Source organism: Moschus berezovskii, chromosome 1 (genome assembly GCF_049115385.1).
Source record: "Moschus berezovskii isolate FMDL1 chromosome 1, NW_MosBer_1.0, whole genome shotgun sequence".
Taxonomy (NCBI): domain Eukaryota; kingdom Metazoa; phylum Chordata; class Mammalia; order Artiodactyla; family Moschidae; genus Moschus; species Moschus berezovskii.
The window spans coordinates 149,738,579-149,755,630 of NC_142460.1; the positions used below are offsets into that span (position 1 = coordinate 149,738,579).

Here is a 17,052-nt window from a genome sequence, read left to right on the forward strand (position 1 = left end):
AAATCAGTGGTTTCCCACTGTTCTTAGTATTAGGTCAAAATTACTTAACATGGCCGAAAAGGCTGTCCTGGGTCTAGTGCAAAATCCGTATCTATGGCTTCATCCTGAATTCCACTTCTCTTGCTCTCCTTGCTCCCCCATTCCTCAGTCCCTTCTTTGCGCCTCTTGCCACAGGGTCCTTGAATGTAACTTTTACATCAGCCTAGAATATTTTCTCTCCCAATTCTCCTAGAATAATTTTCTTTCCCAATTCGCCAAGTTGACTCCTATTTATTCTTTAAATTTTAGCTTATTTATCACTTTTTCAGGACAGCCTTTCCAACCCCCCAACTAGGTAAAAAGCCCTTATAATATGCTTGCCCTCTTAGTTCCATGATCTTTACTTACTAGCACTTAATTCATATATAATTATTTATTTTATCGGTGTGATTCTCAAGTTACTGAGTTTTTAAAAAAATAATTAGATCATAAGCACCATGCCTGTTAGGCCATATCTGTTTCTGCCTGTGCCAGGACAAAGCATGTATATAACATTTCAAAATGTACCTTTTTGTAAGGGCTGTTCTATTATATTCCAACAGCTAAAAAAAAACACCTAACTAAATGGATACCATGAATAGTCTGCAATTCAACAACACATTGTTTTCTTATTTTACCTTGCTCTTTGTAATTCAACCCTATTTATTTTTCTGGAGGGTTAAGGAAAATAACAGAAAATAAATGTACAAAAGCCAGGTATCATGAGTCAGAAGTCACTGTACTCACTGAATGAAAAAGTAAACTGAATCAAGGAATGCCTTTAAACAAGCAGGCACAACCCCTCTCAAAAAGGACAAGGGCAGTAAAAACTACTGCTGAAGGTCATTATTTATTTTACAGCATAATACTTATAAAAACAATTTTCAGCAAATAAAATGTCTTTTTAAAAGACTGTTATTTCTAAAGAGATATGGCTATCATTGTAAAGAACTGATTTACAGAGTGAGTCACCAGGGAATGCTCTAAATCCAAATTTACGTAATGGTTCTATAATACAGATGGGTTTCCCTGATGCCTCAACAGTAAAGAATCCGCCTACAATGCAGGAGACGTGAGTTTGATCCCTGGATCAGGAAGATTCCCTGGAGGAGGAAATGGCAACCTACTCTAGTATCCTTGCCTGGAAAATCCCATGGACAGAGGAGCCTGGAGGGCTACAATCCAAAGAGTCAGACGTGATTGAGCAACTGAGCACAAACAGAGGTAAGGTAATGTGCATTTGCAAAAGTTCATAGGTTCCTAAAAGAAAAACTAATGATATAAAAAAATAGGTAACTCTTAAAATGCAACCAAGTATAAAATGTATTATATTTTAAAATACTTAAGAAAATGTTCATATTCTTATAACAAAAAAAGTTCATCAGAAAAATCTGTCTTTAACCATCATGAACAATTTTAGTAACTGAGAAAGAATTCTTAGCTCCCATGTAATTAAATCATATGAAGAGATCTGCTTCCTTATTATCAAGTTTAAGAACACTTATATTTTAAAAAAAATGTAAGCTATGTCTCCAATGATCATGTGCTTAGTCGCTCAGTCGTGTCCAACTCTTTGCAACCCCTTGAACTGTAACCCACCAGGCCCCTCTCTCCATGGGGATTGTCCAGGTAAGAATACTGGAAGTGGGTTGCCATGCCCTCCTCCAGGGGATCTTACCAACCCACGTATTGAACCCAGGTCTCTCGCATTGCAGGCAGATTCTTTACCATCTAGCCACCAGGGAAGCCCCCCAAAATACGGCACACTTCATGAATACAGCCATCTCTGTATCGTTCCAATTTGAGTATATGTGCTGCTGAAGCGAGCACTCAATGATTATGGAAGTGTTCAAATTCTTGCCGTATAAACTGTGTAAAATTATAAGTTGAATGCAGTTTATAATGCCACCAATCAAGGGAGAATTAATGGGCTAAATGAAGGCAGAACCTTTTAAACTAACTTGATACCTACCAATAATCCACAGTATAAGGAGATAGTCTATTCTTTCAAGGGCTGGCCCCATTGTGTTTTTCTTATCCTCATTGTAGACAAGAGAATATAGGTTTAGTAACAGTAGGAATGTGAAATATGATGCTCCATGAATAATAAATTTCATAAAAGGTGTGTGAATAATTCTGCCAAACTGAGATTTTGGAGCTATCAAATAACAAAGTGACAAAACTGGCCAAAAGATGCCAACTGTCAAAACAGTCATTATCTTCTTACAGGTAGGCTTACGACGGTAACCTGACATCTGTCCAAACCAAACAGTGTTCAGGAACTGCTGACAGTTGGACTGGGAAACAAACTGAAAAGGAAGCACACACACACAAGTAAAATATAACTTGTAAATAGGATCCAATAGTACTATTATTTTATTGATATTCAAAGTTTTAATTATAGTTTGAAATCAGTTCTATGTAGTCCAGTTTATTTTTCTTACAAGTAATAAAAAAGTGTAGTGGTTAAGAGCATAGACTCTGGAGCCAGATTATCTAGATTTAATTCCAGGGGCTGCCACTTACTTAATAAATGACCTTGAGCAAGTTTTTAAATCTCTCTCAGCCTCAAATTCTCCATCTATAAAATGAGGATAATAATAGTATCTAGTCAAACACTGGTTATGAGGATTAAATGTAAAGCTCTTAGAATAGTGCCTGGTCATGGCATCCATCACTTATTACTAGCCTGCTTAGCCATTATGAAACATTTACTTTATAAAGACTCATAACAGTGTTTATGAAATTTCAAAATTAACAAGCATAATCCACAGAAAGAGACTTCAGCCAGAAAAATTAATGATTTCAGTTACAACAAACCAACATGTCAAGCACAGCAAAGCAATTAAAGGCTAAACATCACATATATTTATGTTCCATGAAAACACTGAGAATTTCATAAAATGTGTTAAAGACGCTCTTAAATCCTCATAAAATGGAATTCTGTGTAAGAAAAGGAAAAATGTTCCTAAATAAGAGGAAAATTTTAGTTCAAATACAGAAATTAATTTACTGAAGTTTATAAAGATTCTTAGTTTGCAAAATTCAGAAGTAATATTTTCCCAATATAACGTTCATGCTGGGAAGTGTAAGTTAAGGATTCTGATGACTCTGGACTCAGTAATGTAATCAGGCTTGAAAATCACTTAAGTAAAACACAAATGATCATAATATCATTCAGATATTCAATAATATTTGGTCAATGTTCTGTTTTAAAATGATTCATCCCAAGACAGAATATAATTTACAGAATGCAACAGTGTGCTTAAAAAACCTGGACAGTTTTATTGTGCTTATCAAGAAATTTCCTAATAAGCCATACCTATTTTTGGCAATTAATATTTGTCCTTCTGCTTAGCTCTCAGTGTTGTTAGGGAATTGTTAATTTGTCCCTCAAAAGGAACTATCAGGGAGAAAACTACAGCCTTTCTTCCCACCAGCCACCCAGTTTAGTAGCATCCTAAACACAGTGGTTTCATCCGTCCCCCAAGTATCAAAGCAATCTCAGGACTGACTGCTGCCCTCGTCAACTCTCTATACAATGATGATTTAATTAACCATAATGTTAAATATGTAATTCGAAGAACTTTCAATTGGAGATATTCTAAGTCTGTGGTGGTTTTAAAATATAGACACAAATTCTTCAATACTCTTCTCATCAACAACGGAGAGGCTACCAATATTCCCTACCCTTCAATTCACCAAGATTATTATTGCTTTAACAAGTAGATTCTGAAAGAAGTGATGCTATGTGAATTATGAAGGCTGGTCTTAAAAGGACATTCAGATTCCACCTTGTTTGGGAAAATACTTGCTCTTGGAGCCAAAAGATGGCATATAAAAAGTCCCACTGCCCTGAAGCCACCAGCCTACAAAGAAGCTGAGGCCACATGGAGCCACTCTGATTAACCCTCAGAGGCTTCTCAGACCATCTCCTTGCAGCCAGCGCACCATGAGGGCCATGCTCCTCCATGGTTCTAGTCCTGAGTTCTCAGGAGGACTGTCCTCAATGGACCCAGCCTACTGAGCATCCTGCCCACTCAGAGCTCCCTGTTTGAGACCTCAGGTGCTGCTCAAGCACCAGGCATATGAGTGAAGAAACCTCCCAAATAACTGTAGCTGAGATCATTGACATGGTGAAGCAGAGACAAATCAACCTTGCTGTGCCCCTTCCTAATTCTTGACCTCAAGAGCTTTGTGACCTCACAAAACTCAAGAGCATAATAAAATGATCATGAAATTATCACAAAATGACTATGAAGTATTGTTTTATGCCACTTGAGTATCAGGGCATTTTGTTATTCAGGATGTAGCACCAGAACAAAATATATCAACTATTTGAGAAAATATTATCTTTCCCTTTGATTATATTTAGAAATCCAATGTAAAAATCTAATTTATATTTCATTCATTTTTAAAATTACAGAATATCTTCCTCCCAACTAAAATTATTACCATTACTCCTTATTCCTTTTCTCTAATCTTCTTTATCCACTCCAGTACTCTTGCCTGGAGAATCCCATGGACAGAGGAGCCTGGCGGGCCGTGGTCCATGGGGTCGCAGAGAGTCGGACACGACTGAAGTGACTGACCACACTGAGCAATCTCCTTTATTTCTTTTTTTTATTTTTTATATTTTTATATATAATAACAATTTTACTGATATTATTAATAATGCTACAATATATACTCTTTTTTTCATATACAAAAGTTGTTTAATACCATTTTACAAAACCACCACAATATTGTAATTAGCCTCCAATTAAAATTTTAAAAAAATCAAATTTGTACAATTTATACTCTAAGAAAAAAATTCCTGTCTAATAGCAATTCCATTTTTAGAATCTAAGAAAGAAAAATCAGGGTGATCTTTAAAAATGGAATTATCTTCATGCATGTTTCATGTTTAAAAAAATGCATGAAGCAATCTTCCTCAGAATGGAACATTTGGTTATTCTCTATGAATTCTTCAGGGATATATATATATATAGGAAACTTCCTTAGTTTTTCTCCCCTTACCAGGATAATCTTGGTTTTTTCCACCTTTCTTTGAGATTCTTTTTCCAATCACTTAAGTTGATTTTGTATCTTGCTATCTCTTTTCTATCATTTTCTAGTATTTCATGTATATTTTAGGTTGTGGAACACAAAAGTAAATAAACATAAGATCTATTCAAATGTATATTAGAAGAAGCTTATATCAGAGTTCTCTGTTTTTAGGTATACATATTAACATTGTATTTCCTTCTTAAGCCACATAGGTATGTTACTGATTTATAATCTTATAGCTACCTGGATCCAAATTCTTATACTTAATTGTTTTCCTATGAATGTTCTACCTTAAGTAAGAAACCTCAGAGTACTAGAAAAAGTATAGGATTTGAAGCCAGAGAGATGGATGAGAAATATAATATCTAGGTAATCTTAAAGGAACATCTTAAAATTCCTTTATCAATCTCCCAAGTCACAAAGCTATTTGGAGGCTCAAACTGTCAACCAAGATAATAAAAAACTCTGCTCCGAGCACCAAAGGTCCTATATCTTGCCTTCTACCATGATCTATTTTGGGCCCCACTTTTATATTAATATAATTTAATAATCAAGTTTTACTCCAATATCTAAAATATCAAGTTTTACTCCAATATCTATATTGATAATAAGAATAATGGGTCTTAGAAGCAATACCTTAAAAGTATCATACACCAGCACTCCCCAACTGAACATCACTGTCTGCATATAAATATCCATGTCTATTAAGTTATCTCAAAAAATGAAATTAAAATGCATACCTTCCTTCTTCAAGTTCCTGAATCATATGCATGTGAGTGTATGGGGAGTAGAAATAGGTATTTCCCTTAATAGGAAGGGATGATGCCAGAAGAGCCAGATTCAACTTAGTTATCATAGCATACGTTTCTCCACCTTTGGGTTTCACAATGAATTAACAAATAAGAATAAGGAACATAATATCTGATACTTTTATTTTTAAACAGAAAGGCCCTATATCTGTATAAAGGACTATTTATAATTAAATATAAATTCATAACAGACAAAACACAAGGTGGAAACTGCATTAGGAAGGCATTTACTATTCAACATCTTACCTGCATAACTACTATTTAGCAAAAACATTCCATTAATATCCATATTATTATTACTGTTAAAAATAACAGCAACTACCACTTATTGAGTACTTGCTTACAGGTAATACTCATTGTACTAAACTCTTTAAATATGCATACCCTTAATTAATTCTTAAAACTAAAGCTCAGACAGATTCAATAACTTTCCCAAGGACACACAGTTTTTATGAAGCAGAACTAGGATCTCAATGTAGATGTATTGCTCCAAAGCCTTTGCCCTGAGCCACTAGACTACTGTGGAGGAAATAATTTAAATATATCACAGAAAACTTCATACCTCCTTTTGGTTATATTTGATAGCGAGTTTTAGACGACTTAAGTTCATTCTTTCTTCTAGTAATCCCCGTTTGTCAAGAGGCTCATCATTGGATGTATGGTTTAGGATAACTTCTAATTCACGTGAATTCCGGGCTTGGGCAAGCAAATCTTTAGCAAACATTTTACATTGCCGGGCTAGTTCCTCATAATCATTTCTGCAAAGTGCACAGTCTATTATTAGAAATGCTACTTCCATCTTCTAATTAAGGTGTTTTCACTAGAAATATTACTCAATAACATTTTAATTCTGACAGTGCTACACAACATCTGAAGTCATTCTGTGCTGTCAAAGGAACCTACTGGAACACAAATCCCCCACAGCTTTGGGGAAAACTGTAACACAATTATGTTCTCTGCATTCACACTGATAATCTCAGATGAGCACAGTGTTTTCTTATATATATTGATATATATATATATATATATGATATATATATCTGAAATTCTGATAATATTTTCAACACGTTTGTCATTTAACTCATTTGACTTTATTCTCTATAAGTTCTGTATAAAGCTTTCTTTTATATTATTTATCTAAACAATAGATATTTGAATCAGTTCTAATGAGGTGGATGAAACTGGAGCCTATTATACAGAGTGAAATAAGCCAGAAAGAAAAACACCAATACAGTATACTAACACATATATATGGAATTTAGAAAGATGGTAACCTTAACCCTGTATTCAGTTCAGTTCAGTCGAGACAGCAAAAGAGACACAGGTGTATAGAACAGTCTTTTGGACCCTGTGGGAGAGGGTGAGGGTGGGATGATTTGGGAGAATGGCATTGAAACATGTATATTATCATATGTGAAACGAATACCAGTCTAGGTTTGACGCATGATACAGGATGCTCGGAGCTGGTGCACGGGGATGACCCAGAGGGAGGATATGGGGAGGAGGGAGGTGGGAGGCGTGTTCAAGAAGGGGAACACATGTATACCCGGGGCGGATTCATGTCAATGTATGGCAAAACCAACCAATATAATATTGTAAAGTAATTAGCCTCCAATAAAAAAAAAATCATTGAAAAGGACAGGAGAAAATATACTAAAATGCTTTAACAACAACGACAAAAAGAATTCTGCTAATAATTGGACTAAGCTTGGAAGTGGCACCTTCTCTAGTTGATCCTCTAGATTAGAGACCAGTCTTGGCTAAGGCTTTTATTGCAGTCTTACTGAGAACCCAGATAAAGTTTGGATTCTTGATACATAGAAACTTTGAGATAATAAATGCATGCTGTTTTAAGTTAAAAATAAATAAATAAATGAACAATAGATAATAATATCTTGATGCTATCCAATAAATATTATTATATGATTTTTAACCAGAAATTTTTTCAATGATATTTTGAAATGTGTTTTCACTTCTGATATCAAAATAGTATTTTGTTTCATTTTTAAGATGCTCCTTTGAACAAAATTCAAGTTAGAAAGAAACACTGAAACATTCCTAGTACAGAATCACTGTTCCTTGAAACTTAGGACTTACCTGCTTATTAAAGGCAAGGCTAAATCACTTGTGAGAAACTAATAAGTTTTAATAGACAATTCTTTATAAAATATCAATTACGTTAAGCTTAAGCCTGAGGGGAACAACTTAAGAATACATTTAGAAATAAATAGTTATGAAACAATTGGGATCAGATTTCAGAAACTAACTTTTTATTCAGTGTTTTTAAAATGAAAGGAAGGGAAAATATGAAGAATGCTCATTGATTAATTTTCTATTCAATGGGGTTTTCCATGAACTGGCTGCATAAAGTTATAACTCAAAGAATTAAAAACTTTTCCTTACTGGCTAACATCTTCTCATCTATTCTTTGCATTTACTACATAACCAAAACTACGTAAGTTTGGCAGAATAAGTAGTTGAATTTCTTTAACAAAGTATTATCTATTTCTTAGTCTTATCTAATTAGTTTTATGTCTACATGTTATGTTTCTCCTATTAGAAAATCTCACCAAACAGTGAAATGGGACAATGTCTGGGTGTGTGAAATGTACCTGACACACAAAAAAGCATTCAATATGCTTCTTAAAGTTATGAAGGGTTGGGCTCCACGGATGGTTATAGAATCTGGGAATGAGGAAAGAGAGCAGATATAAGTAAGTTTGCTCTTGTTTATGGCTACCATTCCCTTCATTCTTCACATTGCCCCGGAATGCCTCTGGTAAAAAAGCAGGGATTTAAGGGTGGGTGGAAGAGTGGAAGAGCGAAGATAGGGAAAGAATGACCTAAGTGATACTAGGATCTGTTCCACTGAGAGAATAAGAAAATCCTAAGTATGTTGCAGCAAGGCCTGGTCATTTTGGATCAAACGTAAATAAACATTAAGCGATAATTTGGCCTATGAGAAAACTCATGCTGAAAATATTCTGGAAAAAAAAGAGAGAATTTACAATTTCCATTCATTCCCACCTGAATTCCACCTCCACGAGGCTTAGTTCTTTTAAATCAGCACTAAGTTCAAATGCTCTCAGAATTGGATCCTCCTCTGTTAACATTATTAGAGCTGGACTGGCCAAGCAGCGATATATATCAAGACGAAACCTGAGATAAAATTTGATTCCATTATATAAAACATTTATTATATACATGGGATTAGTATTTTTAACCCATAATTTTCAAAAATTTAAACTCTTATAAAATTAAAAAAAAATAAAACATTTATAATACACTTATTATAAAGTAACCTACATAAAAAGAAAGACTTAAAAATAAATATTTTGAGATAAAATTATTGAAAAATTTTATACCATTGCTTTTAAAGAAATCGTTTTAATATTTCTTTTCATATATTTAAAACTCTGTATCTTTCAATTTAATTAAAAAATTTCTATTCCTGAACTTAGTATTATCTTAAATGAAATCTGCTAATAACTAATTGAATATATGGATGCTTATTAAATTTTCCTTCCCCAGCAATAAATTTACTTTAATACGCTACATATATATAACACATGATTCATTCAATCAGGTTATTCTTGAAAGACATTTTCAAATCTCAGAATAAAATCATTCATTTATGCCTAATTTCTAGCTAATAGAAAAGTATTCCCTTTACCTTCCATGAACTAATTAATGTTCATATTCAATATCTAAAAGGAACCAAATCAAAAAAGTTTTGCTATTATTCTTTCATTTATAAACATAATTCTTAATTTAAAATTTGTTAACTATTATATATTCTTACTTTTAAATAAAAATTTAATATATGCCTGTTTCTTTAAAAAAAGCAAGCAGTTTAGAAACATAATGCTCCGCAATTTTTCTCCTTCCACCAAGTCTACTCCTCAAAGATAGTCACATTTAAGAGAATTGTGAAAAATCTTTCCTGATATTTTCTAGTCATACACAAAAGTACTCAGACATACTGTATACAGAGACAATTATTTCTATGTCACTACATACAGAGTAACCTCATTATTTCCTAAAACTGGATGGTTTTCCATTTAATGGCAGTCCAACTTAATGGAAATTTAGGTTGCTTCTAATTTTTTACTTCAATTAATAATGTTACAATGATTATTCTTTGGTTCATATATCCTTTGCACACTCAGAATTGCTGAATAAAATGGCATGCGTATCTTAAAATCTGGAGGATGTTTCCAAAGCACAAACAATAAGGAGTGCACATTTTCCCCCCACATCTTCATGCTGCCACCCTAACGGAAGAAAAATGGAATTTTAAGAGTTGTATTACTCTAAATTTCTCTAAAAGCTTAAGCATCCTTTCATGTTTACTTTTTATTACAGTTCTGTAAACTATCTATTCATTTGTATTTCCCTATTTTTCTGGTGATTTTTAAAAAAATTCATCAACTTGTAAAATCTCTTTATATATCAAAGAAATTAGCCCTCTGTCTAGTCAAAAGTGTTTTAAATACTTTTCCCCAGCTGGTTGTTTGTCTTTTTACTTTGCAATGGAATTTTTCTGTATAAAAATTAGAAACTTTTATGAAATAAATTTATTGAACTATTCCTTATTTAAATGCTAGGTCTCATGTCTTAGACACAAAAATAGGTGCTATATAATGCATTTTTAAGAAAACAATATTTATGAAATCCAACTTTGATCTAGCTATTTAATAAACAGGTACAATTATTTTATCTTAAGTAAGGATTTCTAAAGGGGAATATATACAATTAAGCAACTAATTTGTTTCCATCATTATGTCTGTAGCAACTTTTTATGGTAATTAATTTTAGCAAGTTGTTTGTAAAAATGACTTTTGTATTAACCTACATTATCATGTCTAAAAATATGGATTAGGGACATAATGCACAGAAAAACTGCTCGTATTGGTGGCAAACAAGTGGCTGTATAACAATGAAGTGCCATAATATGGAAAGCAATTAAATAGAAAAATAATGAGGCTGCACCACTTCATAAAATCGGTCATTTTGGGCATAGAGAATAGATTCGTGGCTGACAAGCGGGGAGGGGGGAAGAAGATGGACTGGGAGTTTGGGGTTGGTAGATGCAAACTACTATATGTAGAATGGATTAACAAGGTCCTCCTATTGAGCATAGGGAACTATATTCAATACCCTCTGATAAACCATAAAGAGAAGAATATAAAAAAGAATGTACATATGTGCATCTCTGAGTCACACTAGTGTATAGCTAATATAAGTATCATGTTATAAATCAACTGTACTTCAGTAAATGAAAATAAAATCTGTCATTTTGGTATTCAAAACACTATCAAAAATAATGGTGGAATATAAAGAAATCAATGATTTTACTGTATAAAATATGCATAAAATGGACAAAATCATTTTTTAAAAAATCAACTATTTCAGGTCACTCAAAATTATCTCTTGAGAATCAATTACTGAAAAACTACCAGAACTTCAGGCAGGAATGGCTGGAGCCTGTGGCCTTCTTGCCTAAGGCCACATCCATCATCTCTGTCTTCAGTTCATTTAAGGAGAACTGTAGTTTTCCATACTGAAACTGGTAAATCTGTACCTTTGTGCTGCTGCTGCTGCTGCTGCTAAGTCACTTCAGTCGTGTCCGACTCTGTGTGACCCCATAGACGGAAGCCCACCAGGCTCCCCCGTCCCTGGGATTCTCCAGGCAAGAACACTGGAGTGGGTTGCCATAACAGGGTATAAATCAATTCATTGGGAGGTAAAAACCTATAGCTTTGCTGGCTGAAAGGATTGGACTTAGTACAGATGACCAAGGAAAACCTGCAGGTTTTTTAAGACCAAGTTTGCAGGTTGAGGTGAGGAAAACAGTGGACCAAACAGAAATTTAATAGGGAGATCTCAGAAATGAGAAAAGACATACAAAGTCTCCACAAATTCCTGGCTGACTAAAAAACTAGGCATGTGTGCAGAGCATCAGGAAGTCTGGTAAAAAGAAAAACACAAGGAACTCTGAAGAAATGGCTGCAACTTTGAATGCATTCCCCAACTAGTCCGTAGATTGTTTTTTTGTGCTTTATATTCCACAAACGAGTGAAAACATACAATATTTGTCCTTCTCCATCTGACTTGTTTCACTTAGCATAAAGCTTTCAAGGTCTAACCATGTTATTACAAATGGAAAGACTGTATCACCTAGCACTGCATCATCTCTGAAATTTAAAAACCAGTATCTCACAAATACAGACTGCCTGTCTCCCTTATTGCTAGTATACTGGCTCTTCAACTCCCCTGAAACCTTTACCCATCTCTTTTTTTGTTAACTTTCTTTTCTCCTGCAGCTCTGCTTAGCAATTCCTGAAAATGACTTTAGTCAGAGCTCTTTTGACATTTGCTATAACTGTTTTCTCAAACATCAATAACAAACTCTCTCAAAGCCTTCAACAAATATACCAAACCACTTGCAGTTCCCTAAATAAACCACATTCAGGTACTGTGTAAAATGCCTTTTACCTTTTAATTTTTATTCATACTTAAACACTGAGCTCAAGCCACAGCTCCTCTAAAAGCTTTCAGAACAAGCTCTATTCACACCTCAAATCAAAAGTGTTGTGTTCTCTCCAGCCTCAAACCCTATCTCCAAATGCTTACTACGTATGTAAGCATACTATTGGAAAATAATTTATATTTAACAGTAATAAAGGATTTTAATACTTAGTTCCCTGACCAGGGATTGAACCTTTGCCTTTGGCAGTGGAAGCACGGTGTCCTAACCACTGGATCGCCAGGGAATTTCTCATAGACTAGTCATTTTAAAACTAAAAAGTTAGATAAATTGCCATAGCTGGGCTTCCCTGGTAGCTCAGTGGTAAAGAATCTGCATGCCCATGCAAGGGACAGGGGTTAATTCCCTGATCCAAGAAGATCTATATGCCATGGAGCAACTAAGCCTGTGCGCCACAACTACTGAGCCTGTTGCTCTAGAACCTGCGAGTAGTAACTACTGAGCCCACATGCCGCAACTACTGAAGCCTGACTGCCCTAGAGCCCATGCTCCACAAGAGAAGCCACCATGATGAGAAGCCTGTGCACTGGACAGCAGCCCCTGCTCCCCGCAACTAAGACAAAGCCCACGCGTAGCAATGAGGACCCAGCACAGTCAAAAATAAATAAATAAAATTATCTTTAAAATTGTTTTTAAAATTTCCATAACTACCAACCAGATCTTATCAAAGAGAAACAGATCTCATTGGAAAATAGACTTGAAAATAGAAACACTTTGCAGTACAATCTCTGCAAGTAAACATTAAATTGATTCCCAGGAGACTTTTCCAATTTATGGATTTGTGACTATCTGTTGATCCACCAAAGATCTGTTCTTAAAGAGAGGAATGAGGTAAGGTAGATGGCTCACAGCTTTGAAGCTAATTTCACACACACTGTACAAGAAGCCTTAACTAGAAAACAGTGACAACAGATGGCCTGGGACTTCCAACCACATTTTCTGTAGTAAATGCTTTATCTGACACTATCTCAACTACATCTGACCACTGTAAAGATAATATATACATAAAGGCTATGCTGAAAATGAGATTTTCAAGTCTAGCCCAAAACCACATACATTATACAACATGCATGTGTGATCTTGCTCCACCTGTCAGGGAAGAGATACTTTCTTGAGTTCATTCACCCCTCAGTTGTTAATATTTTTGACCAGGGAGAATGGGAAGAGAAAAAGACTTAAATATTGTGTGAGAGAGGACAAAGAGGCATAACGGGCTGAGTATTTAGTTAGATAGGTAACAATATTTATTTTCTTATAAATGAGATAGGAAGTAGTTATCTTCATCCCTTCCACTACCTGGAAATTCTTTTAGATTAATAAACCCTGCTTCTAAAAAGCAAACAGTGACCCTATCTCTGACCAGCAGAATTATGAGATAAACCTTATTCATAATCTGAAAAGTTTTCCTGCTTATTCATCATTTAGTAAACATTTCTTTAAAAAATAGAACTTACTGTATTAAGCAAAGGAGCTAGAAGTTTGGCTTTCATTATTCACTGTAATACCAGATTTCTTAAAAGTCTAAACAGAACAATAAAAACTATATTGACATATACCTTACTGCATCACACATCTTAATTTAAATCTTAATTTTCTGACCTGGAATGTCGGAGGCTGTCCTTTTTGTTTTTTGCAGAACACAATGTACATTCACAGCCAACTGCATGGGGCTTAGGTAGAGATACATCCTGTTTTAACAGCATTGTAAGAATTTCATAGTTGTTACGATGAGCAGCTAAAATGACAGGTGCAACATCCATCGTTGTTGAATACTCAGGATTCTGAATTCTCTCCATTAGTTTCTGAAAAATATTTATATAAACATCCAAAAGTTCTTACTTGTGGGATCAAAAAACATTTATCTAAAGAATGTAATGAACAAAAGACACTAAGAATATAAAAATTATTTTGAGAAATATAATCACATTTTACTAGGATTAAATCTTTTTTGAAACCTCAAAACAACTTTAGTTAGTAAATGCAGTATAATCATGACAGACAAAATCTTCACTAGGAAATATTCATATAGCCAGAGTTTTGTTTTCCTAACAAAGAAGAAGGGTGGATATCTGGAGAAATACTTTAGGAAAAAGTGTTTCATTTTCACAAGATTACGGAAACATGCATGACAAGGATAAAGAACAAGAATTTTAGAAAGAGAATATAATGGAAAAACAGAAGTGTTAAAAATAAGCAAAGTATAAAGGCATGAGAAAAAAATTTTTAAATCCACCTCTACGACAAAACCTTGCCACATTGATAGCAATGAATTTACTTGTAAAGAATAAGAAAATAGGAGGCTCTCTTCATTTTGTATAATTCTCTACATATTTTCAAACACCACTTATACTACTTCCTCTTACAAATGCACAAAAACACTAACAATAATAGCCTCTGGAACCGTTAGACAGTTTATATTTATTATCTCATTTAATCCCCACAATAGCCTGCAAAATTGAGCATTATAATCTCCATGAAGAAACTGAGGCTCAGAGAAGTTAATGTGCCCGATTTATACAATAGAGTGGCAAAGTGCAGATAGAACTCAGGTGTCTGGTCCTCTGGAGCCTGAGCTCCTTTCACTACATGGGCTCATGCCTCGTGACTATATAACATGAGGAAAGAAACATCAGTTAATAAGAGCCAGGTACAGTAAATAAGGTTGACTATATTATGACTATTGTATATTCTTTCTAATACTTATCACTTTTTCACAGATGTTTTCCTGTGAGCTGTTTGATTCCATAGTATAAGCTCATCAAGTTCACAGTTAATTTTTACTAACACTGTAATAGTACACACATTAAAAAATACCTGAAAAATATACAAAAGCAGAAATAAAAATACCCATATTTCTACTACCTTAAAACATTTCACAGTATTTGTTTTTAATCCTTTTGCCACCACACCTGCTTTTAAGGGCAACTTCAAGGAAGCTATAACAAAGACTCTTCTGGAAAAAAATTTTTTGTATAGAATTTTGCATGCAATTTAAGGAAGTTCATAGATTCTATGTTCAAGGTATTTTATTTTGCTACTATAAATACTACTACCACAAACATCTTTATGAATACAGCTTTTTCAAACTTTAGGATTATCTCATTAACATAGAACCCTTGAAGTGGAATTATAGGTCTAAAGGCCATGAACAATTTTGAAGCTTTTGATACATATTATCAAGACCTTTTAATAGTTTATATTACTAATAATATAGGAATGTACCCACACACTAAGATTTACTCACCGGCACTGGGCATGATCATTCCCAATTTATGAGCGAAAAAACTATCATGAATATTAATTCACTTTTCTTTGATTACTGGTAAATTTTATTATTTTCTGACATTCTTATTTTCTTCCTTCTTTTATGAATAGTTTATATACTTCCCTTCTATTTATTGGGGTCTTCAAATTAATGAATTTATTTAAAAATTACAGAGAAATCTATACAAATTTACTCCATTCCCTCTAATTACAAAAGAAGAGGTTATAAAGAGGAGGAAGTCATATTTAATCTCTTATGAAAAAAATGGTCCTTATTTTTCCCATGAAACATACTTAAATATGTTAAAAACAGAGATAGATGATTAAAATCAATAATTTCATTGCACAAAATATAATCTACATACTATAAAAAAGAAACCTGTATTTGAAAGTCAAAATTTATCAAAAGACAATTCTGATAAGCCAAGAATATAGAATGAATTCACTGAGATGACAAATTTTAAAAATATATTAAAATACTTGACATTGCCTGTCTAGAGGTAATCAACCTGTTAAAAAGTGATCTTGCTGTCACTAGAAGTATTCAAAGCAAAGGCTGGATAACCTTTTTTGTTAGAGACACTGAAAAAGTTTTCTCTTACTGAGTAGGTGAGGAATGCCTGGCCTTATAACTCAAGATTCGATTGGCAGTGGTAATGGTGATGAAATAATGTCAGTCAGTTGCTCCAATACCCTGGGACTCTACACTCAACCTCCTCAAGGGAGTAAATAGGTTAGGAGGTTGAACAGGTAGGGATACCAAAATATACCAGTAACTGGAGGACGGGTAACAGAAAATTGAATAGGATGCTAGACACTTCTGATCTTTTGAACAGGAGCTATACTATTAGCTCTTTTTTCTCTACACTGTTGGTTGCTTGCTACCACTTAAAATTAGCTGGAACTATCCTTGGGAGAAAATTACACTTACACAAACTTTGTCATAGTTTAAATGAGGGAAAAATATTTCAGTTAATATATGATGAAGTATTCAATTTAGGGGAGCTTCTCATCTTTCTCAGAGAATGGGAGATCATTTGCAAACAATTTATAATTCTTTCTTAAACAATATTTTTCTTCTGATTATAGCCAGTTTACAACACTCATAGAAATTATTTTTACGGATTATTTCACTATATCCTCACCAATAATGTTATAATTGTTACATTTTGATACATACACAGAAATATCTCATTTTTAGAGTAGAATGTATTGCATTATTAGTGACTATCTTCTTAATCACAAAAGCAATAAAGAAAACAATATCCTTAATTTGGTAATGTGATGACTGCTGTTAGGTAACATTTTGCTATATTTCCATACAATTCCTTTTCTGTGCATATTTTTAACCTCAGATCATAC

At 33.9% G+C, this 17,052-nt stretch overlaps 1 protein-coding gene across 5 annotated transcripts in view; it reads right to left on the minus strand.

Moving 5' to 3' along the window:
* Window positions 1–17,052, minus strand: part of TRPC1 (transient receptor potential cation channel subfamily C member 1) — a 59,805-nt gene that overhangs the window by 22,192 nt on the left and 20,561 nt on the right. For 4 of the 5 annotated variants that reach the window (XM_055412354.2, XM_055412345.2, XM_088840049.1 and 1 more), the window contains 4 exons: window positions 14,026–14,228; window positions 8,904–9,035; window positions 6,439–6,634; window positions 1,991–2,327 (listed from right to left, as the gene is read on the minus strand). In XM_055412354.2, coding sequence (XP_055268329.1) covers window positions 1,991–2,327; window positions 6,439–6,634; window positions 8,904–9,035; window positions 14,026–14,228 — 868 coding nt within the window. Of the gene's footprint in view, window positions 1–1,990; window positions 2,328–5,807; window positions 5,872–6,438; window positions 6,635–8,903; window positions 9,036–14,025; window positions 14,229–17,052 lie in introns of those variants that run through there. The other variant, XM_088840053.1, reaches the window with a different exon arrangement.